Raw genomic sequence first — 25,965 nt, 5'->3', positions numbered from 1 at the left:
CTGGAGAGTAATGACATCAAGAGACAAGAGAGTGTGGGAAAGTGACACTGAGATGATCAGCCGTGATCTTATTGAATGATAGAGCAGACTGAATGGGCTGAATGGACTATGTCTGCTCCTCTGTGATAATGTTCCTGAGACTGATTCAGGTGTGAGGCTAAATGATGAGACTGCACACATTATTTCCCAGCCAGGCAATTAGAGGGACTCCCCACTCTCATTTTGGCACAGGTCGTGTTATATCATAAGACAATTAAATATAGGAGAGGGGAGGCACGGTGGCTCACAGCGTCAGGGCGTCAGGGATCCTGGTTCGATTCCCACTTCATGTAACTGTCTGTGTGGAGTTTGCACATTCTCACCAGGTCTGCGTGGGTTTCCTCCGGGTGCTCTGATTTCTTCCCACAATCCAAAGATGTGCAGGTTAGGGTGGATTGGCCATGGGAAATTGCCCGTAGTGTTAGGCACACCAGTCAGGGGTAAATATAGGGTAGGGAATGGGTCTGGTTACTCTTCAGAAGGTCGGTGTGGACTTATTGGGCCAAATGGCCTGTTTCCATATTGTAGAGAATCTAGTCTAATCAGATTTAGGCCATTCAGCCCATCAGATCTGCTTTTCCATTTAATTATGGCTGACCTATTTCTCAACTCCATCTTCTGCCTTTTCTCCATAATCTTGATCCCCTTATTAATCAAGAACCTATCTATCTCTGTCTTAAAGACACTCAACGGTTTGGCCTCTACAGGCTATGAGTTCTTCAGAGTCACCACCCTCTGGCTGAAGAAATTCCTCCTCATTTCAGTTCTCAAGGGTCACCCCTTCGCTCTGAGGCTGTGTCCTCGGATCCTAGTTTCTCCTACTAGTGGAAGCATCTCCTCCACATCCACTCAGTCCAGGCCTCTCAGTGTTCTGTGGGTTTCAATCATATTCTCCCTCATTCTTCTAATCTCCATTGAGTTCAGACCCAGAGTCCTCACCCGCTCCAGGCCTGTGGAATCTAACAGGAGTGAGGAGACTAATCCAACATCCGAGCAGCAAGAGAAATGCCAGGATAGATTAGAGACAATGGATGGTAATTGGATATTGTGTAACAGAGGACAGTGATTGTTTTACAGAACAGATTAGTAAAGGATTTGATTAAGGCGATTGAGTGGAGTTCTGCTGCTGCTGTGCAATGAGAGGCTGTTTACTTCAGCATGTGGTCAGTGTGGGGCAGTCCAAGAAAATACCTATTCCAAAACACCCGACCCAATGCCCTCAAACATTGCCCACATTTCATCAAATCCATCATCACCCCTTCCAGGTAAATGTTGCTGGGCGGGGGGGGGTAGATATATGTGAGGAGGTAGGTGAGGATGTTGGGGAGTGCAGAGTGGAGTAATGGGTGGGCGAAGATGTGTGCGCGGGGTGGCTGAGGGGGTGTTTTTATTTCAGTGAAGATGTAAAAGTGGGGTATCACTGTGAAAATGTTAAACAATCAGTGGATCACTATTGAGAAGCTAGGATGAGGATATGAAATTTGACCTTTGCTTGGGAGATTTGAACAAACCCACTGATATTGACCTTCCATTCAATACTGACCAATTCTGCTGATAGTGCCCACACCCTCTGACACTGACCACACACACTGATAACTGCCAATTCCCACTGCTGCTGTCCACACTCACCAGTATTGACGACATGCAGTGAAACTGATCACAGTGATACTGTCAACACCCACTATTACTGACTACCAGAATGATGACAATAACACAACACTGGGTTATAGTCCAACAGGTTTATTTGGAAGTTCAAGTTTTTAGAGTTCAGTTTCTTTGTCAGGTAACTATCCACCTGATGAAGGAGCAGCGTTACAGAAGTTTGTACTTTCAAATAAACCTGTTGGAATAAAACTTGGTGTTGTGTTATTTTCAAATTTGTCCACCTCAGTCCAACATCAGCACTCCAAATCTTACAAACAACGAATTTGGCAATGTTCAGTGATACTGACCATACCCTCTGATTCTGGATTAGTGGTGCTGGAAGAGCACAGCAGTTCAGGCAGCATCCAACGAGCAGCGAAATCGACGTTTCGGGCAAAAGCCCTTCATCAGCATACTCTCTGATACTGACCATACACACTGATACTGACCACACACTCTGATACTGACCACATCCTCTGATACTGACCACATACTCTGATACTGACCACACCCTCTGATACTGACCACACACACTGATATTGACCACACACACTGATACTGACCACACCTGCTGATACTGACCACACACACTGGAAGTGACCACACACTGATACTGACCACACACTCTGATACTGACCACACCCTCTGATACTGACCACACACACTGGAAGTGACCACACACTCTGATACTGACCACACACACTGATACTGACCACACCTACTGATACTGACCACACTCTCTGATACTGACCACATACACTGATACTGACCACACCCGCTGATACTGATCACATACATTGATACTGACCACACTCTCTGATTCTGACCACACACACTAGAAGTGACCACACACTCCGATACTGACCACACACACTGATACTGACCACACACTCTGATACTGACCACACCCACTGATACTAACCACACACACTGATACTGACCACACCTGCTGATACTGACCACACTGTCTGATACTGACCACACACATTGATACTGACCACATCCGCTGATACTGATCACATACACTGATAGTGACCACACCCTCTGATTCTGACCACACACACTGGAAGTGACCACACACACACTGATACTGACCACACATTCTGATGCTGACCACACACACTGATACTGACCATGCACACTGATACTGACCACACACACTGACAGTGACCACACCCTCTGATACTGACCACACACTCTCATACTGACCACACACACTGATACTGACCACACATACTGATACTGACCACACTGATACTGACCACATGCTCTGATACTGACCACATACACTGGAAGTGACCACACACACTGATACTGAATACACACACTGATACTGACCACACTGATACTGACCACACGCTCTGATACTGACCACATACACTGGAAGTGACCACACACACTGATAGTGACCACACACTCTGATACTGACCACACACACTGGAAGTGACCACACACACTGATACTGACCACGCATTCTGATACTGACCACATACACTGGCAGTGACCACACACACTGATACTGACCACACATTCTGATACTGACCACATACACTGGCAGTGACCACACCCTCTGATACTGACCACACATTCTCATACTGACCACACGCACTGATACTGACCACACCCTCTGATACTGACCACACACACTGATACTGACCACACACTCTGATACTGACCACACACACTGGAAGTGACCACACACACTGATACTGACCACACACGCTGATACTGACCACACACACTGACAGTGACCACATACACTGGCAGTGACCACACACACTGATACTGACCACGCATTCTGATACTGACCACATACACTGGCAGTGACCACACCCTCTGATACTGACCACACATTCTCATACTGACCACACACACTGATACTGACCACACCCTCTGATACTGACCACACACACTGATACTGACCACACACTCTGATACTGACTACACACACTGGAAGTGACCACACACACTGATACTGACCACACACTCTGATACTGACCACACACACTGGAAGTGACCACACACACTGATACTGACCACACACACTGATACTGACCACATCCTCTGATTCTGACCACACCCTCTGATACTGACCAGACACTCTGATACTGACCACACACTCTGATACTGACCACACACACTGACAGTGACCACATACACTGGCAGTGACCACACACACTGATACTGACCACGCATTCTGATACTAACCACATACACTGGAAGTGACCACACCCTCCGATACTGACCACACATTCTCATACTGACCACACGCACTGATACTGACCACACCCTCTGATACTGACCACACACACTGATACTGACCACACACTCTGAGACTGACCACACACACTGAAAGTGACCACACATACTGATACTGACCACACACACTGATACTGACCACACCCTCTGATTCTGACCACACCCTCTGATACTGACCAGACACTCTGATGCTGACCAGACACTCTGATACTGACCACACACACACTGGAAGTGACCACACACACTGATACTGACCACACACTCTGATACTGACCACACACACTTATACTGACCACACACACACTGGAAGTGACCACACACACTGATACTGACCACACACTCTGATACTGACCACACACACTTATACTGACCACACACACACTGATACTGACCACACACTCTGATACTGACCACACACACTTATACTGACCACACCCTCTGATACTGACCACACACACTGATACTGACCACACACACTGGGAGTGACCACACAGAGAAATATTGGCCACATAGAGTGATATTGACTCCACACACCAACACTGACCACTGATTGATCGCTCTCATCAATGCGGATCACCACAGCAATATTGATGACACACTCAAATACTGACATCACACTTCAGTAATGACCTCGTACTGGGTGGCATGGATCAGAATTTATGGCTGCCTGTTTGGTGTCAGAATTATGCCTAACATGGGGCTAAGGTTAGTGCTGTTGACAGTAAGCTTAGTCTGAGGTTAGTGTCAGGATTAAGGATCCTTCTTGTACCCCCAGAGCAAGAGTGATCCTGTGCAATGTTCTTGAGCTGTTTGTGGTGTGAAAGACATTGTTCCCATGTGAGATGTACCTTTGTAACACTGCACTGGGAGAGATGCAGTAATCCTTTTTGAGGTTTATCCTGAGCAACTTTATAACATAGGACTTTGTGTTCTACAGACTGTTCCCTGGGGCATACAGCAAGACGAACAGAGGATAATCAACTTGGTTAAAGACTCTTTTGGACTCCCTAAACTTGTTGATTTTCCAGTGCAAAAAATTGTCCTCGATGGGATGTGGCAGACTGACACATTCTAATACTGAGGGACATTCTAAAGCTGGGGTAGCTCTTGAATAGGGACAATGAGGAAAAGGCACAGTGCAAAGCCTTACCATGTACACCAAAGAGTTGGAAATTGTGTAAAACCCCTCAAGCTGTGTGCACCTGAGAATGTTTAACTCAAAACATAAATGATCTTTGTAAATATCACTAGTTATAGCAAGTTCATTAAGGAATTTCAGGTACTGTAATTGAAGGAATCTTATCTGTACTGTATTTTATAAATAGTCAACTTTGAAGAGTTATGTGATGCACTTTTTAAAAAAATCTGAGTAAAGCATTTTTTTTGTAAAAATGAGTTAAGGTCATGGGTTAGTGTAAGGATGAGTTTTAATTTAGGGTTTCAGTTATGTTCAGGGTTAGGGTTAGGATTAGGTTTAGAATTAATGTTAAGGTGAATCAGGGTTAGAGTTTAGAGTTAGGTTAGAGTATAGAGGGCACTTAGAGATAATAAATACTTGGAGAGTCTCGCTGGGAGAACGAGATCACTGAATCAACATTATATAGACCAGTTAGGGTTATGCAGGCAGACAGATAGACAGACAGGGAGGGAGACAGACATAGGTAGACAAATAAATGGGTAGACAGGGAGATGGATATAAGCAGACAAGTAAGTCCTGTGGGTATTTTTGCTTTAGATTTAGCAACCCAAGTTAAACTGAACCATAAAGTGATAGGTAAGGATGCAAGTTTACAGCAGCTTTTACTCAATAAATATACTGATTTGCAGAACACATAGGACATGAGAAATAAGAGAGCAATATAAAGGCTGAAATATATACAAGAAAGAGTCAGGCAACAGCAAAGCATAGAAATAGGAACGTATAAGAAGAGGGAAAGTAAAAAGGAGAGTGAGCAAACAAAATAGAAAAGTAAAACTGAGTGAAGGAGAAAGGAGAGACTGTTAGTGAGAGCTGGATCAGCTGTCAGTTAGAACACATCAGAATACATACACATACATATATACATACATACACATACATACACATACATACATATATGTATATGTACCTATATTGGTCTCATGAATTATCTGAAGGTTATTGGCAAACATGGAATATGCTCAAGCAAAATCAGGTTGGTGCAGTCTGAACTAAAACACTGTTTTCTGCAACAGAACTCACACCCAGTCCCATTTACTGCACATGCACTGTGCTGAGGGACCAAACATTTCCTTTAATGTACCTTTAATGAGGATCCTGTTAGTTTTTAGGAGGTGCAGTCTATAGGGAGCTTTAGATTAGACTGGTGCTGGAAAAGCACAGCAGGTCAGGCAGCATTTAAGGAGCAAGAAGATTGACTTTTTGGGCAAAAGCCCTTCATCAGGAATGTTTCTGATCTCCATCATCTGCAGTCCTCACTTTTGCCCTGTAGGGAGCTTTAGTCTATATCTTGTAAGGAAAAGCTAAATCGGATAAGTACTTGAAAGAGATGAGTATACAAAACTTTGGGAAACAATGTGACAATAGGATTAGTTTGGGACTGATACATGACAAAACATAGGGATTAGATTGGCATTAGTTCCAAGTTATGGAGAGAGTGTGTTGCAGTGAGATCATTTTGGAGATTGATACAGATGCAATCAGGCATGTGCTTTTGAGTACTCTGATATCATTATCTAACAAGTTCTTAATGGCAGGTATCTATGTTCCTCTTTACTGTCCCAACCTGAGATATTGCTAGTGAGAGTAGATTAACTCTGTTCAGAACCACTGCAAGGTGCTGGCCCTAAGGTAACCAATCTTCTCTTCCTATCTTTCAATCTCCCTCTCACATGTTTTATGATTTCCTTTATTTTACAAATAACTTTTTGATCAATAGGCTTCTGAGAGTTTGACTCATCATCTTCTTTAATTGTCGGTGTACTATCCCACCGTTATTCTATAAACATTATGGAATTAAGGGTCTAGTGATGATTATGAAACCATTGTCAATTGTTGGAAAAACCCATCTGGTTCGCTAATGTCCTTTAGGGAAGGAAATCTGTTCTTACCTGACCTGGCCTACATGTGCTTCCAGACCCATAGCAATGAGGTGGACTATCAACTGCACTCGATGATTAGGGGTGGGCAATAAATTCTGGACCATTCAGAGGCTCCTGTATTCCAATGATGAATAACAAAAGTTGCTGTCAATCCAGTTTCCATCTGGGACCAGATTGTCCACGACTCCCATAGTCTGTGATCAAAACAATTCACAAAGAATTAGTCCCACCAGCAGGATGTCCATTCATTGGCTAACTCAGTGTCTTAAAGATGGTGCTAACTTACGCCGATAGATATACAACTGCAATGATTTGTAGGGACCCCAAAGATTGGGAAGATTTTAGAGACAATCAAAGCATGACTAAAAATGAGAAATTGGAGAGCAGGGAAAACACTGGAAAAGTATAAAATCAATATGTAAAACTATCTACAGGTTTATAAGAAAGAAAAGAGTTGCTAAAGTATGTTTGGGTCCATTTGAGGGTGAGATTGGGAAGGTAATACTGGGAAACAAGGAAATATCAAAGACTTTGAACAAGCATCTTTTTGTCTGCCTTCATAATAGAAGACGCAGAAACATCCCCGAATCGTGGAAGACCAGTGAGCCAATGGCAAAGAAGAAATTGGTAAAATTAATTAGATTAAAGGCTAGTAAATCCCCTGCACAATCAGTTCAGCCTTGACCTTATTGAATGGGCAGAACAGATTGGCTAAATATTCCTACCCGTTTCTATCTCTTGTGATGATATAGTCTTATGTGTCTCTGTTATGAGGTTACTGTCACCAGTGTAATAGAAGTTTCAATGTCCCAGTGTTCATTCCTTGTCTTTCTAAGTTTGATAACACCCTGTAAAAAAAACCGTTTGTCATCTGATCTTGTGTAATAAAATAATACGTTTTTATTGTTATATTGTGCACTTTTTGTCCATTATTCTTCATGCGAGTAAGCAGCTTGATGCGAGAGGAATTTGTGCCAGTTTAGTGAAGCTTCTCTTCAAAGCGCAGCAGTGAATGGGTTAAACCTTCGAGCCAAATCCCTCCTCTTCGCTTTGATCTTCCTAATGGGGGCGTGTGCTGGAGTTTAATCTTACTTGGGCCGCAGCTCACAGCTCTGGTCGCTGTGCTGTAGTGACAGTGGACAGAAATTAGAGGAATTGGCTAGATACGTGGAGCCATTACTCATCATAAATTAAAGAAGGAAAGAAGAAATCCAACATGTGAGTGATTTTTAAATTCAGTCTTTAATGTTTGGAACTTGTGCTTCCAATTCCCTTTAATTTTATTACTGAGAATATTTAAGTATTCTTTTGAAAGATTGGCCATTTCTAACCAAATATAAAGCATGAAATAAACTATCTGCTTTTCTAATGAGGATTGTGATTGATATGTGCAAAGTTTCTCAGTGAATGAGTGAAAAGGTTTAATACCAGATATCTGGGACCCTGGATATGTTTGATCCCGTGAGTAGCTCTTCAGTGCCTGAGACAGTAAGTATATTGACTCCTGAGACTACCAATGGGAGCTGAAGAAACAAAATTCCATAGCTCATCCAGACCAAGATTTATCTTCAAATGACCTTGCCTCAGATCCTGATCATTTCATATTCAGAAATCAAGCACTGTAATTGATATTGGTAATTCTAAAGTAATAATTTGGGAGATTTTCCTTGATGAGTAGTTAAATGATCAGATTGTTATAACAGCTGCAATTAACAATGTTGGACTAAATGTGAATAAATTCTATGTTCTTTTCTGAAGTCAGTATGGAAACTTAATTTCTCCTAAAATAATTGTTCCTGATTTATGTAAATTTAGATTTGATGGCATACTGATAGTTGTAGATTGTGACTGGCATTAGGTAGAGATATGATCTGAATAATTCTCTCAAAACCTCAGAGACTTTTGCAAATATTTCTCAGTGAGATTGATTTCACCAAACAAGCCTAGGTGCTGACAGCTATCTGTTGACATTTTGTTCAATGTTGGATTTTTCACGTGGTCAAAGCATTTGAGGTTTCATTTAATTCTGTGTCTGAGGTGAGCAAACCCTCAAACACATATAAACCTAAGAAACCATACTCAGAAACTCTGACTATAACTTCAAACTTTCCAGTTCTCTATCACTGGGATTAAAATATCTAACAGTTTGAGCAAAAATATACAAGTTCATGGTAAAATGAGATCTGAAAGTCTTCATGTTCCATTGTCCACTTCTGACAACTAGAATTAAACAAGTAGAAAGTTAACCCTGTCTAAAAAGAGGAGAGATGTTGCGCACCATCCTTGGTATATGCCCCTCACTGGGCAGTGTAAAAATGCCTGCTTCCCACAGGGACAGAGAAACAAACACTTCCAATTATCCTCAAACTCCTCATTATAAACCTTAGTTAATACTAGTAAATTGATCTTAAGTTTAGGGCACTGAGTGTGGAAACATTGTCGCTTACAATATTTCATTTCTGCATTCATCGTCTCTCTCCAATGTGCGCTCTCTCTCTCTATCTCTCGTTCTTTTGCTCACTCTATTTGCATATTTTCTGTCTTAAGCATTCTCTTTCTCTACAGTTTCTGTCACTTTGCACCATGGGTTGGATGCAGAGTAAAGTTCTCTCTACATTGTCTCATCAAACACTCCCAGATGAGGGACTGCACAAGGTCAAATACAGAGTAAAGCTACCTCTTCATTATGCCATTAAACATTCCTGGAATAAAAACAGCATGAATTAGATGCAGAAATAATGAATCCTTACACATGTCCGATTGATGTTGCTCTGTCTCTTCTTTCAAGTTGCTTAAAATATGTGTTATGTTGTTTTCAGGTTCCTCTGTAGAAAATCAATTGAGGACCAATGTACAGAATCCTGTGTTAAAATGGAACCATGGAGCCCAGTGCCAGCAGCAGCGAATCACTGCAGTCCAAGTGCATCGTCAGATGGAAGTACCATGTACAGTGTCACACTGGGTGGAATGTCACAGGGACTCGCCTTCCCAGGTTCTATCACAAATAATTTCAATTATTGCCACAAGAGATATGAAGACTGTCCTAATGGGCTGCTAGGAGACGTGTCCCTGAAATGTGATTACAGCCTGAACTCAGTTCCAAAACGTCTATGCCTCGTGTGTGGGGACACTGCTTCTGGATACCATTATGGAGTGGCCTCCTGTGAAGCATGTAAAGCTTTCTTCAAACGTACTATCCAAGGTCCAGCATTTGTTCCCAGGTTTCATTTCTGCAGCGGTTTTGTTTGAGTGAATGTTATTAGTGATGGGGATTGAAGCATATCTCATTTTGGGTAAACAGTGTCAGCAGCGGGCATTCCCAGTCAGCTACAAAATCCCACTCCAAACATCTCAGGGTGAGCCAACACCTCCCCAGGGGCAAACTCTGCATCTAAACCCATGCTAGATTATCCCTATCCTGGGAGTGATTGATGGGGACAATATAGAGAGAGCTTTACGCCATGTCTCACCCCGATCTGTCCCTATCCTGGGAGTGATTGATGGGGACAATATAGAGAGAGCTTTACGTTGTGTCTCACCCCGATCTGTGCCTATTCTGGGAGTGGTTGGATGTCCTGGTAATGTGATAAAACCCTTAGACAACAGTAAATCACTTTGGTCAGCGAAGGCTCTCTAAATGAGTTCTGGCCAATTAGCCAGCTATCTCTGTGATGTCCATCCAACGAAGAATGCCAAGTTGAACAGGAAGTGGTCAGAACCACTGAAAATGTCTATTTATCCTCACCAGGGGAGTATTCCTGAAGCAATGTGACATGGGGGTCTCTTAACATTGAGCTACTGACAGATATCTCCAAACACAGTCTAGAGAAACAAACACCCTCAGTGCAGAGGGGAAGTATCCCAACCAGAATACCGAGAGCAACAACTGGACCACATAGAGCTTTTCCCCACCCTGATATCAGCATCACAAGCAGGTCCCAATGGTTCTCTGAGCAACACTAAAAGTAGCAACCTCTGAAGCCAAGCTCCCACAAATTGGGAAGCTTCCATTGTCAAAGAAGTGCTAGGGTTAGCATTATGATGCTTTATCTATCATGAGCAAGTTTTCAATTCTAGTGGCAGCCGACTCTACTGAGACTCCTAGCGCCTTGAGTAGCCAATCAGAGATGGTATTCTAAAATTTTCCTGCCTCTTCTTCCACCTCCAAATCCATTGTCTTGGCACCAGGGGTATTCAAGTCTTGGTTTCCAGAATGGAACATCCACTTTACTCCTTTTACCTTGGTGAGAATAAACTCACTTGAAAGGATATTTTTTCCATGGCCATCTTTAAATAGCTTCCAAATCTCTTTACTTATGACCACCTGAAATAAGCACAGGAGTAAGCCTCAAGCCTGTTTTGCCATTCACTTGGACTATGACTGAACTTCCGCTTGAATTCCACATTCCTGCCTCACTCCCATTTCCATGGCTTGCCTTTGTATCCAAGATCGATCTATTTCATTCTTGAATATATTCGACAAGTGAGCATGTGGAGCTGTCTGGGTGATAAGGTCCATAATCCCTTGCTCTCACTCATAATTGCCAATTCCTGATACTGGGAGTTGGACCCTCAGTTTTCAGCCTAGGGGAAGCAGGCTCCCACCATCGATCCTGTCTATCTGTAGAAGTTTGACACATTTCAATGAATTCACCTCTCTCTTCTGAATTCCATAGAGTCTAGGCCTATTGCAATCATCTTCCCATCATAACACCATTCTCTCATACAAGGCAGTCGACATTGTGAACCTTTACTGCAACCACTCAAGGTTAGTGTCCCCTTCTTTGACCAAGGAGACACCCCCAGGGTTGAACTTCCAGCTGCACTTTCATCAAATCCTTGCAGCAGCTTCATTTGTCTTCTCTTTCAACTCCCTCTGCAATAAAAGACTCCAGACCAGTTTCATTCCTTGCTGTTTGTTGAACTTTCTGAAATTTATGTTAAAGGACCCTGAATTTCTCTGCACAGCATAATGTATGATTTTTTTTTAACTTTTAAGAGATGTTCTTGCAGATTCTTCTGTCAAAGTGAATAAGTGAGTGCCCCACTCACTGAACATTGCCATCTAAAAAATGACCCCCTTCCATTCAGATTCTCTGCTTTCTGTTTGTGAACCAATCTTCAACCCTTTAACCTGATATTTTACAACACAATCCTCTTCAACCAATTTAGGGGCCTCCAACAAACAATTGACAAACCAAATGAGCACACTATGCCAGTACACCAGCTTCTTCAGCACCATAGTTAGAAAGTACTCATGATTTGGAGATTCTGGTGTTGGAGTGGGGTGTACAAAGTTAAAAATCAGACAACACCAGATTATAATCCAACAGGTTTAGTTTGAAGCACACTAGCTTTCAGAGCACCGTTCCGAAAGCTAGTGAGCTTCCAATTAAACCTGTTGGACTATAACCTGGTGTTGCGTGAACTTTAACATAGTTAGAAAGCACTCCCTTTTCAACTCACTCATTGCCTTCACCCCTTTTTCCTTCCTCACTGTCTTCACTATGACCCTTCTCCACATCCCTCAGTTATTTACTCCTACCCATTTCAATGCTTCCCTATAACCCTACACCTCCCCATGCCTCTCCCCCACTGCCCTGTATGGAAAAGGTTGTCCTTCCAGCTCAGTACGACAGTGTGAGATTTCCAACCTGTTATTGATCAAAACATCTCTGCTCGAAAGGGATAAAAGGGAGCTGATAACATCTGTCTGAGAAGTTGTTGAGATAATCAATAATCTATTCAGAAGCATTGTGTAAATGTCCTGCTTCATATTGATTGAGATGGGAAGGGCAGGCATGTTGAGGAGAGCTTCAAATCTCTTGTTCTTGACTTCCCATTGATTGTCAGTCTGAGTCGCCATTAAAGGTTCCCTGTCATCAGCAGTGAGTGACAGTGCAGGCCGTCCCAGCAAATCTAAATGGGAGATACTACACGCGGACAAATGTTCAATAGCAACAGGCTAAGACTTGATTGTATTCACTTATAAGATGTGGGCGTTGCTGGCTGGACCAGCATTTATTACCCATCACTAATTGCCCTGGAGAAGGTGAGCCATAGATATACATACAGTAAATGTAGACCCATATTGCTGTTTAGGAAGGGAGTTTCCAGGATTTTAAACCAGCAGGTAAAGTGATTTTTTTTTCCAAGTCAGGATGGTGAGTCACTTGGAGGGGAACTTGTGGGAGGTGGTGTTCCCATTGCCCTTGTCAGTCTGAATGGGAGTGCTGCTGGGTTTGGAATGTGCTGTCTAAGAAGCTTCACCAGTGACTGCACCAGTGACACTTTACAACAATATTCGTCATCATTCTGTGGGCGTTGCTGATAGTGGTTGGAGATTGGATGGTGGAAACATAGCGAGTGGGAGGATGGAATGTGGGACTTTTCCACCTAATGTCAGGGCCAGGCATACCATCTCCCAGTGACTGTGTGTGGAGTCTCCAAGCTTAGGTAGACCCTATAGCAGGATCATTGATAATACAGGCACTAATGAAACTACTTCATCAGAAACAGATAGCAAAAAATGTTGAGAGTAACAAGACATTTTAACACCCCTTTGGGTTCATTGGAAGTGTTTAATGGGAGACAATGTACAGCAAGCTTGACTCAGTATCTGACCCCATGCTGTCCCTGTTCTGCGAGTGTTTGATGGGGACAGGGTAGAGGGAGCTTTCTCTGTATTTAACCCCATGCTGTCCCTGTCCTGGAAGTGTTTGATGCTGATGCCACTTGCATGAAGTGTGATTGGATTTAATTCTCTACGCTAACCCCTCTCACCTTGATGAGCACAGAACCATCCTTTTTTTTATTTGGGGCCATCCTTCGGTCGTTTCTTGGTGTGGAGCAAAGGACAGACTCTTTATATCACATTAATGTGACAATAAGGATTTAATTAATAACTGAACATAGCAATCTTTCCCCAGAAATATTTAAATCACAAAATTTATATGCCCTATATTACTCAGTTTGTTCATGATGAAATTTGCAAATTTGACAAGACGATGTATATGAAAAGAATAGCAATGATTTTAATTAATTACTTTTCATTTAATGACTTTGCTAATCTCTGTGCTTGACTCTGTAAGAAAGAGATATCAGGCGGAAGATACAGTCAATATTCATTAGTGTTTACAGAGTTTGAGTGCCACGACATTTCATTAACGGCACAGTCCCTAGGGAGTGAGAGGGGACTAATTGCTAAATGCAAGCACATATTTTAGAGAGCTACTTTAATGCAAGCATAGCAGCTTTAATTAGGGCCACTGTCTCTTTCCCCATGGTCTGGCAGAGAATCATTTAATGTCCACCATTGGTTGCTGAACTGTATTGAACACCAACAAAACCAAGATTAACAGTTGACTATTCAAATATAGGAGCTGACACTGACATTTCATTTGCTATGTCAGTGCCATCTTTTCATTTCCTGAGGTTTCCCAGATCCTTAATACTTTAACTTTTCTCCCTTTTTAAAGTTCTCAGTTAATCAGGATGTTAAAATCCACTTTTTCCAGTGATTTCCGGGATTCAGACAACATTGATATAATTCCTGCTCTGTGCTTAGTGACCAGTAGCTATGACTCTCAGGTGTGACTCGGTGGGCAGTGGAGCGTGAGGCTCCCTATGACCGATCTTCACCCAGTGTTGATGTGGACAGTGCCCGGTTTGCCTGTGGTTAAGACATCTCATGGCAATTGCTTGACATGCATGGAAAGAATAGTGTCCCAATGACAAAGAATGTGCAGAGCTGACAGACTACCCACCTTGGGACATCTGGAAGGAATAAGCTGATCAGAAAGGTTTTTTTTAAATTTCTTCAAGTAGACATCCTAGGGCATGTGGTTGGACATGGGTCTGGGTCTTGGGCCTTAGATCCTAAAGGGTGGGTTTGGAGCTGGGTTACTGGAGCTTATCCTCACAGGTGCAAATGTGTTGCTGGTCAAAGCACAGCAGGCCAGGCAGCATCTCAGGAATAGAGAATTCGACGTTTCGAGCAGATGAAGGGCTTATGCTCGAAACGTCGAATTCTCTATTCCTGAGATGCTGCCTGGCCTGCTGTGCTTTGACCAGCAACACATTTGCAGCTGTGATCTCCAGCATCTGCAGACCTCATTTTTTACTCTTATCCTCACAGGACTTGGCTTGAGGGCTGTGATAGGCCTGGCCCTAAGCCTGGAGCTGAAGAAGGATGAGGAGCCTGTGATACTTCCTGGGATGGGGATAGTGTAGTCATTGAAGCAATAACATGGGGTTGCTGCACACTGTGTCACAGAAAACTGTAGATATTAGATACTAGATTCAAATGGGCAAAAGAGCTGAATTCCAGAGGTGAGGTGACTATGACGTCCTTTCACACCAAAGCTGCATTCGACCGGGTGTGGCGTCAAGGTGTCCCAGCAAAAGTGGAATCAATGAGTGTCAAGGGACAAACTCCCCAATGGTTGGAATAATATGGGAAGATGGTTTTGGTTGTTGGAGGTCAGTCATCTCAGCTCCAGGTCATCTCTGAAAGTGTTCCTCAGGGTAGTGTCCTCAGCCCAAACATCTTCAGCTGCTTCATCAATGATCTTCCTTCCATCATAAGGTCAGAAGTGGAGATGTTCTCCGATATTTGCACAATGTTTAGCACCATTCACGACTTCTCAGATACTGAAGGCTTCCATGTTCAAATGCAGCAAGATTGGATTCATTCAGGCTTTAACTGATGGATGTAAAGTGATCTTCATAATTCACAGGGACTATAAGTGACATTGTCCCTCAATAATTAATGGTCTTACCATCACTGAATCCCTCACAATCCTGGGGATTACCATTGACAAGAGGCTCAACTGAACCTTATCAATTCAATCCAATGGTTACAGGAGCAAGTTAGAGATGGGCAATGCTGCTGCAAGCAGCTCACCTCCTGACTGCCCAAAGCCTGCCCACTGCCTTAAAGGCATGAATGAGGAGTCTGATGGAATATTCCCCACTTGCCTGAATGAGTTCAGTTCCAGCAACACACAAGAAGCTTGACATCATCAGGATAAAGTTGTCTGCTTGATTGGCACCACTTCAGCCACCTTTACCAGTTACCCTTCCACAACAAAGGCACCAGAGAGCAGCATGTAACATCAAGGTGCGACTGTAGTAATTTACCAGAAATCTTACAAATTTGCAACCACTTACATTTAGAATGAGAAGGGCAGCAGATGCATAGAAACACCACCCCTGCAAGATCCCCTCCAAGTCACCCACCATCTTGACTTGGAAATATATCATCGTTCCTCCAGTGTTGTTGGGTCAAAATCCTGGAATTCCCTCCCTGAGGGCATTGTGGGTGTTGCTACAGACCACAGCAGTGCCAGAAGACAGCTTACCCCCACCATCTCCAGCAAAATTGGAGATGGGCATTTAATGCTGATCGTACCACTGATGACCATAAAAAGTAAAAATATTGCTCCGTATGGGGTCTCCATTCTGTGATTTCATCAGCATCCACTGAGATTCGAAGGGTGTCTGGTGAGGGATGGGAATCTGCATTGAATTAGGCTGAATTTTATGAACTTTTTATAAACTGATTCAGTCTGAATGTTACTTTTATTCTTTGTGCATGTGTACTGCAGGCCAACAATACCAAAAGTGGACTATTTCCTTTTACTTCAATTAAATATTGGATGAGAGAAAGATAGTTGGAATGAAACAGTGTAAGAGACAGGCTGAAACACTTTTACATAGCATTGTGAAGATTGTAACATGCTGCACAGCATTGCACAGACAGAATCAGGAAAATTGATAGTGAGCCATAGGAAAAGCAGTTTAGCTGAAAGCTAGGCTCAAGAGGATAAATTTTAAGGAACTTCTTAAAGGAGAAGAGGATAGTGGAGACATTTATAGTAAAATTGAAGGCAGGGACCAAACAAATTGAAAGCCCAATTTTTGTGTAGTTGGAAGCTGCAGTGCACACGGTTTGGAGGTGAAGGAATGAGATGTTCGCAGAGGGATGACCGTGATAACTGGGGGTGGGGAAAGAGACAATGAGTCAGATAGAAAGTGAGCCAGAATTAGACACAGTCAGTGTCTGTGAGGGTCCATCGAAGCATCAGGGTCTACATGTGAAGATCTGTACCTTCTAATTGTCTCTTTTCCTGCAGGTAACATTGACTACAGCTGCCCTGCCAGAAATGAGTGTGAAATAACTAAACGCAGACGGAAATCCTGTCAATCATGTAGATTTATGAAGTGTCTGAAAGTGGGTATGATGAAGGAAGGTAAATAGACCATTTTTATTGAATTGATTCACTGTGCCCTATCCCCATAGAGAAATACACACACAGCTGTAACTTCGCGTAAATGAAGGGTTTGGGACAAATTGCTGAGGCAGATGAGTGAGCTTTGCTAAATGAGCAAATGGAATGCAGTTGGTCATGTGGTTCCCTGGAAGATGACTGCTGGTGGGTGAAGCCTGTGAGATAAGCAGCTAATTAAATTAGCATCCGTGCAGAAAGAGGTGGTCACCTCTCTTCCTAAAGGCACTGATCTCATTTGGGAAGAAGCACATAATTGAATTTGCATTTTCTCAATGTAGCTTCCCAGCTCATCTCCTCCACTAGCACCCCCCCCCCCCACATCTCTCTCTCTCTCTCGCGCGCACACACACACAGTCTAACTCACCACAGCCTGGCACCTAAATGCCAACCCCAGGCAGATGCAAGCTAACTGCTAACTGTCTTAGTGAAAGCCTTGTACAGCAGACCCTTACAGTCTCACAAGCCAGCTTTATATGTGAACAAAATCCATCTGGATACATAACCAGAACTTTTACCAATGGCAGATTGACACCATCATAAGGTGTTTGTGATGAGCATGTTTCTCGGAAGTATTGCTTCTACCCTATCAACCCACAATCCAATCCACAACCTTCTTCATCCAGGAGACCCAAAAGACACAGGTCTCAGGGCTGCCTCTCTCCCTCCACCTCAGGGGCAGCAACAATGATAATTTTACATTCAAATAGTCAACCACAGAAAATACTCCCAGAGATGTCAGAGTGCATTATTGTCATTACTCCTTCAAGTATGTGGAGAAAGTGAGGACTGCAGATGCTGGAGATCAGAGTCAAAACGTTTGGCACTGGAAATTGTGATGACATGGAGTAAACCCCTCTGCCAATTTATACGTGGCACACAGAAAAGAGTCACCTCGTGCTGTTACCTGTGAAAATTCGAAAGGCAAAGAACTATCCCCAAATGTCCCTATTTAAAGTAAAAAGTAGCAACTTTAATTTTTTTAAAGCCTAACAGAGAAGAATTAACTAACAACTATTTGCAACACATTTATCTAAACCTATCTTTTACCTTCCCCTCTACAGTACTGGTTCAATAAAAGCCCCAATTAAGATTTACACAAAAATTCAAATTTCAAAACCAGTCGGCTGTCAAATCTTCTGTTTGTATCTCCCTCTGTAGATTTGCTCTCCAGGTCAGTGTCAATGTTTTTCTCTGTGCAAACTCCTTCTCCAGACCTTTCAGAGAGTTCTTACTAGCAACCTACATCTGTTGGTCTTTGGCAGTTCTCCTCCCAACTGTTCATTTTTTTCCAGTTTTATACCCCAAAACATCAGATCATTTCATTGGTCTTAATATTGTCAAACTTGATTGGAGTTTGGTATGTTGGGGCATAATTTAAACTGATTGGCCAAATTTGAATTGTTTTTTTGTCTCCAGGCAATCCAGCTGATCTAGCTGTTCAACCAAATGTTACATTGTTACCTTGTTCAGTGTGCTGTGTCAGATAGTTCTGCTAGCTTTTAAGGTACAGTGCCCCTTACACCTCCATAACAAAATGCACAGCCAGTCAGGAAAATCAATGTTTCAGGCATTAGCCCTTCATCAGGAATGACCAAACTGTTGATTCTCCTGCTCTTCGGATGCTGCCTGACCTGCTGGGTTTTCCAGCGCCACACATTTTGACCCTTCATGTATGTGGTACAACTCACTCTATACCGTTTCCATCAAACACTCCAAAACAGAGACAGTATGGGGTTAGATACAGAGTAAAGCTTCCTCTATATTATCCCCATCAAACACTCCCAGGACAAGGACAGCACGTGTTTAGATACGGAGTAAAGCTTCCTCTATACTGTCCTATCAAATGATGGGGAGACACACAGGGAGGGTGAGAAGGTGAGGGAGGGCAGGTTGTAATCAGAATGGAGGACAATGTAAATTTGCTGAATTTTGTGAACTCAACGTTAAGTCCTGAACCCTGGTAGAAAATCACATTGAGCTTCACTGGAGCATCGCTGGATGCCTCAGATAGAAATGTTAATGTGTGAATAAGGTTCTTTATTAAAATGACCAGTAACTGGAAGGTTGCAGCCAATCCTACAGAGAGCGTGGAGGTATTCCACAAAGTGGTCACCCAGTCTGCATTTGGTGTTGTCAATGTAACGGAGAAACATTGTGAGCAGTCGACTAGATTGAAAGAAGTACAAGGGAAACGCTGTTTAACTTGGAAAGAAAGTTTCAAACCCTGGATTGTAAAGAAGGAAGAAGAAAAGGGCAAATGTTTTTCCTCCTGAGTTTGCATGGCTGTTTACCACAGTTGGCTGGAAGACTGGTTTGTAATACAACAGACGTCATTTCCCAGACTAGCTGAGGTTACCATGGAGATCCAACCATCTTAACTTTACCCTTTACCTGAGACAGAGGAGTGTGATGCTGGAAAAGCACAGCCGGTCAGGTAGCAATCGAGGAGCAAGAGAGTCGTTGTTTCGAGCATAAGCTCATCATCAGGAAGAGCTTATCCTGATGAAGAACTTATGCTCGAAATGTCAATTCTCCTGCTCCTCAGATGCTGCTTGACCTGCTGTGCTTTTCCAGCACCACACTCTTCGATTCTGATCTCCAGCATCTGCAGGCCTCCCTTCCTCCTTTACCTGAGGTGTTAAGGCAGGTTAGGTAAGTAGGCACAATTTTAGCAAATGGAGTATAATTTGGGTAAATGTGAATTTGTTCACTTTGGAAGAGAGAACAAAAGAATAGAATGTAATTTAAATGTAGAAAAACTGCAGAAAGCTGCAATACAAAGGAACTTAAGAGTTCTTGTGCACAAAACACAAAAAGCTAGCACACAGATGCAGTAAGGAGTCAGGAAGCTTAATGGAATATTTCAAGGAAGTTGGAGTATAACAATCGGGAAAGTCTTAGTGCAACTGTGCAAGGTCCTGGGGAGACCACATCTGGAATACTGTCGGCCGTTTTGGTCCCCTTATTCAGGGAAAGATATAATTTCATTGGAGGCAGTTCAGAGAAGGATCACTAGGATGATCCCTGGTGTGGAAGGATTGTCTTATGAGCAAAGACTAAAGAAGCTGGGACTATACTCACTGTCATTTAGAAGAGAGCTGGTCTCAATAAAACTGAGGAATACTTTTCTTGCTTGAGAGAATGCAGTGTAAGTTTATCAGATTGATTCCTGGGGGTGGCAGGATTGACGTATGGGATGAGTTTGTTAGGATGTTATTGTTGAACAAATACTTTGGCTCTGTCTTCACTAAGGGGGACACAAATAATCTTCCAGAAATGTTAGGGGACAGATGGTTAAGCATGAAGGAGGAACTGTAGGAAATCCTTATTAGTCAGAAAATGGAATTGGGGAAATTAATGGGATTAAAACCCAATAAATTCACAGGGCCTGATGCTCTGCATCCCAGAGTACTTAAGGAAGTGGCCCCGGACACATTGGCGATCATTTTCTAGCATTCTATAGACTCTGGGAGAGTTCCAATGGCTCAGAGGGTAGCTAATGTAACCCCACTTTTTAAAAGAAATGGAAAGAGAAAACAGGGCACTATAGGCTGGTTAGCCTGACATTGGTGTTGAGGACAATGCTGAAATCAGTCATTAAGGATGTCATAACTTAGCATTTGGAAAGCTGTAACAGAATCAGTCCAAGTCAGCAGGGATGGACAAATCTTAAGGAATTTTCTGAGGATGTGACTGGTAGAGTGGATAACGGTGAATCAATTGATATTGTGTGTCTGGACTTTCAAAAAACTTTTGACAAGGTTCCACACAACAGATTAGTGAGGAAAATTAAAGCTCATGGTCTTGGAGGGGGTGTATTGACATGGATAGAGAAGTGGTTCGCAGATTGGAAGCAGAGAGTTGGAATAAAAGAGTCTTTTTCAGAGTGGTAGGCAGTGACGTGTGGGGTACCAGAGGCTTCACTGCTGGGGCCCTAGCTGTTCACAATATACATTAATGATTTGGACGAAGGAACTGAATCCTGTATCTCCAATTTTGCAGATGACACTTACCTGAGTGTGCTGTGAGGAGAATGGTAAGAGGCTGCAGGGTGACTTGGACAGATTGGCTGAGTAGGCAAATACTTGGCAAATGCAATATAATGTGGATAAATGTGAGGTTGTCCACTTTGGTCACAAAAACAGGAAGACAGATTTTTATCTGAATTGTGGCAGTTTAGGATAAGATGAGGTACAACAAGACCTGATGTCATGTAGAACAGTCGCTGAAGGTTGGCATGCAGCTGCAGTAGGCAGAGAGGAAAGCTAATGGCATGCTGGCTTCAGGGCGAGAGGATTTGAGTGTTGGAGTGAGGATGTCTTGCTGCAGTTATACAGGAACTTGGTGAGGCCACACCTTGAGTATTGTGTGCTGTTTTGGCCTCCTAGTCTGAGGAAGGACATTCTTGCTGTTGAGGGAGTTCAGCAAAGGGTCACCAGACTGATTCCCGGGATGGCAGGGCAGGAGAGGAAAGACTGGAGTGACTGGGCTTATATTCATTGGAATTTAGAAGAATATGGGGAGATCTTAAAGAAACATATAAAATCCTGATAGGACTCTACAGGCTAGATGCAGAAAGAATTTTCTTGATGTTGGGGAAGTCCAGAACTAGGGGTCACAGTCTAAGAATAAGGGGTAAGCTGTGCAGGACCGAGATGTGAAAGAATTTCTTCATGTGGAGAGTTGTAAACCTTTGGCATTCTCTCCCAAAGGGAGCTGTTGGGGCCAGTTCTCTAGATATATGTGGATGTGACCCTAGCGGCTAAAAGGATTGAGAGGGATGGAGAGAAAGTGGGAATGGGATACGGAACTTGCATGATCAGCCGTGGTGCAAGCTTGAAGGGCTAGGTGGCCTATTCCTGCACCTATTTTTTATGTTTTTATTGTTATGCAGTGGAGTTTAGAGGCGCGTCTCAGAGAAGCCTCTAACATCCTAATGGGGCTAGACAGCTTAGATACAGGAAGAATGTTCTCAGTGGTGAGGGAGTCCAGAACCGGGGGTCAAAGTTAAGGATAAGGAGTAAATCGTTTAGGACTGAGATGAGGAGAAATTTCTTCACCCAGAGAGTGGGGAGCCTGTGGATTTCCCTGCCTCAGAACGTGGTTGAGGCCAAAACATTGTGTTTCTGAGAAGGAGGTAGATATAGCTCTGATGGCGCAGGGGATCAAGAATGAGGGTAAGGCAGGGTCTCGGTCTTGAGCTCAATCATCAGCCATGATCCTATTTATGGTGAAGCAGATTTGAGGGGCTGAATGTTTAATCCTGCTGCCATCTTCTATCTAGGAAACATAAAGAATTCTTAAAGTGCTTGGCAGGATAGGATAGATGGAGGACGATGTTTTCCCTCATGGGAGAGTCTCAGAATTAAGGGAGGCAATGTACTGAACTGTTCTTTCATCACTAACCAAAATGGAGTTGTATGTCTTTGGAACTCCTTGCCATTGACGGCCGTGGAGACAGTCACTGTGTATATTTAAGGCTGAAATAGATTCTTGATCAAGAAGAAAATAAAGTTCTGGCAGTGATCGTATTGAATGGGAGACCTAGTCTGAAGGAGCAAATGTCCTACTCATGTCCTATTTCTTGTAGTCATATGAGTGTGAGGTACATCAGAGTGTTACAGTGAGGGGTGCGGTGTATATCAGTGTGTTACGGTGAGGAGTGCGGTGTATATCAGAGTGTTTCAGTGAGGAGTGCGGTGTATATCAGAGTGTTTCAGTGAGGAGTGCGGTGTATATCAGAGTGTTACAGTGAGGGGTGCGGTGTGTATCAGAGTGTTTCAGTGAGGAGTGCGGTGTATATCAGAGTGTTTCAGTGAGGGGTGCGGTGTATATCAGAGTGTTTCAGTGAGGGGTGCTGTGTATATCAGAGTGTTTCAGTGAGGGGTGCGGTGTATATCAGAGTGTTTCAGTGAGGGGTGCGGTGTATATCAGAGTGTTTCAGTGAGGAGTGCTGTGTATATCAGAGTGTTACAGTGAGGGGTGCGGTGTATATCAGAGTGTTTCAGTGAGGAGTGCGGTGTGTATCAGAGTGTTACAGTGAGGGGTGCGATGTATATCAGAGTGTTTCAGTGAGGAGTGCTGTGTATATCAGAGTGTTACAGTGAGGGGTGCGGTGTATATCAGTGTGTTACAGTGAGGGGTGCGGTGTATATCAGAGTGTTTCAGTGAGGGGTGCAGTATATATCAGAGTGTTAACTTGAGGGGTGCGGTGTATATCAGAGTGTTTCAGTGAGGGGTGCGGTGTATATCAGAGTGTTTCAGTGAGGAGTGCTGTGTATATCAGAGTGTTACAGTGAGGGGTGCGGTGTATATCAGTGTGTTACAGTGAGGGGTGCGGTGTATATCAGAGTGTTTCAGTGAGGGGTGCAGTATATATCAGAGTGTTAACTTGAGGGGTGCTGTGTATATCAGAGTGTTTCAGTGAGGAGTGCGGTGTATATCAGAGTATTACAGCGAGGAGTGCGGTGTATATCAGAGTGTTTCAGTGAGGGGTGCTGTGTATATCAGAGTGTTACAGTGAGGGGTGCGGTGTATATCAGAGTGTTACAGTGAGGGGTGCGGTGTATATCAGAGTGTTACAGTGAGGGGTGCGGTGTGTATCAGAGTGTTACAGTGAGGGGTGCAGTGTATATCAGAGTGTTTCAGTGAGGAGTGCGGTGTGTATCAGAGTGTTACAGTGAGGGGTGCGGTGTATATCAGAGTGTTTCAGTGAGGAGTGCGGTGTATATCAGAGTATTACACTGAAGGGTGTGGGATATATCAGTGTGTTACAGTGAGGAGTGTGGGGCATATCAGCATATTACTGTGAGGGGTGTGGGATATATCAGAGCGTTACAGTGAGGAGTGTGGGTTATGTCAGTGTGCTACAGTGAGGAGTGTGGCATACATCAGAGTGTTACAGTGAGGGATGTGGGGTATATCAGAGTGTTACAGTGAGGGATGTGGGGTATATCAGGGTGTTACAGTGAGGGGTGTGGAATGTATGAATGTTACAGTGACAAGAGTGAGGTATATAAGAATGTTTACAGTAGGAATATGGGACATATCTGAGTGTTACAGTGACTGGCGTAGGGTATATCAGGGTGTTACAGTGAGAGGTGTGGGGTATTTCGGAACGTTAAAATGAAGGGTAGGAGATAAATGAGTGATACTGTAAGGGGTGTGGATTGTGTCAGAGTGTTACAGTGACAGGTGTGGGGTATATTAGAGTATTACAGTGAGGCTTGTGGGATATATGAGTATTACATTGAGGGGTGTGGAATATATTAGAGTCTTACAGTGAGGAGTGTGAGGCATATCAGTGTGTTACCATGAGGGGTGTGAGGTATATCAGAGTGTTACAGTGAGCCGTATAAAATAGTGTTACCGTGTTGGGTGTGGGGTATATCATAGTGTTATCATGTGGGGTGTGGGGTATATCAGAGCGATACTGTGAGGGGTGTGGGTATATCAGGGTAATACTGTGAGGGGTGTAGGGTATATCAGAGTGATACTGTGAGGGGTATGGGATGTATCAGAGTGATGCTGTGAGAGGTGTGGGGTACGGTGAGGGATGAAGTGTTAAATTATGGGCCTATCTCCCTCTTCATTGAATTAAAATGTCCTTTGATACTAATATTCACCTGACAATGAGGCAGTGCACCGAAAGCTTGTGATTTCAAATGAATCTGTTGGAATATAACCTGGTGTCATGTGACTTCTGAACTTGTCCAACCCAGTCCAACACCAGCACCTCTACATCGTGACTAACTATCAGAAGGACAGGGTTGTTGTCCAAGTTTGTGTGTCAAAATAATTGTAATTGCTGAGATTAGCAACAATAGATGACCTGCTTATTTGAGTAAAAAATGAGGTCTGCAGATGCTGGAGATCACAGCTGCAAATGTGTTGCTGGTCAAAGCCCAGCAGGCCAGGCAGCATCTCAGGAATAGAGAATTCGACGTTTGAGCATAAGCCCTTCATCAGGAATAAGAGAGAGAGAGCCAAGCAGGCTAAGATAAAAGGTAGGGAGGAGGGACTAGGGGGAGGGGCGATGGAGGTGGGATAGGTGGAAGGAGGTCAAGGTGAGGGTGATAGGCCGGAGTGGGTTGGGGGCGGAGAGGTCAGGAAGAGGATTACAGGTTAGGAGGGCGGTGCTGAGTTGAGGGAACCGACTGAGACAAGGTGGGGGGAGGGGAAATGAGGAAACTGGAGAAATCTGAATTCATACCTTGTGGTTGGAGGGTTCCCAGGCGGAAGATGAGGCGCTCCTCCCCCAGATGGCCTCCTTCTTCAAGGACCGCAGATTCCCCCCAGACGTGATCGACGATGCCCTCCACCGCATCTCCTCCACTTCCCGCTCCTCCGCCCTTGAGCCCCGCTCCTCCAACCGCCACCAAGACAGAACCCCACTGGTTCTCACCTACCACCCCACCAACCTCCGCATACAACGTATCATCTGCCGTCATTTCCGCCACCTCCAAACGGACCCCACCACCAAGGATATATTTCCCTCCCCTCCCCTATCAGCGTTCCGCAAGGACCACTCCCTTCGTGACTCCCTCGTCAGATCCACACCCCCCACCAACCCAACCTTCACCCCCGGCACCTTCCCCTGCAACTGCAGGAAATGTAAAACTTGGGCCCACACCTCCACACTCACTTCCCT

The 25,965-nt window shown here is 43.7% G+C and overlaps 1 protein-coding gene across 1 annotated transcript in view; it reads left to right on the top strand.

Annotated features, from left to right (window-relative positions):
• Positions 1-9,966: 9,966 nt before the first annotated feature.
• Positions 9,967-25,965, top strand: part of LOC132836608 (estrogen-related receptor gamma-like) — a 34,953-nt gene continuing 18,954 nt past the window's right edge. Inside the window, exons 1-2 of the mRNA XM_060855998.1 lie at positions 9,967-10,225; positions 17,160-17,276. Coding sequence (XP_060711981.1) covers positions 9,967-10,225; positions 17,160-17,276 — 376 coding nt within the window. The remainder of the gene's footprint in view (positions 10,226-17,159; positions 17,277-25,965) is intronic.

This window comes from Hemiscyllium ocellatum, chromosome 47 (genome assembly GCF_020745735.1).
Source record: "Hemiscyllium ocellatum isolate sHemOce1 chromosome 47, sHemOce1.pat.X.cur, whole genome shotgun sequence".
Classification (NCBI taxonomy): domain Eukaryota; kingdom Metazoa; phylum Chordata; class Chondrichthyes; order Orectolobiformes; family Hemiscylliidae; genus Hemiscyllium; species Hemiscyllium ocellatum.
This window is presented reverse-complemented; position numbering and strand designations above follow the sequence as displayed.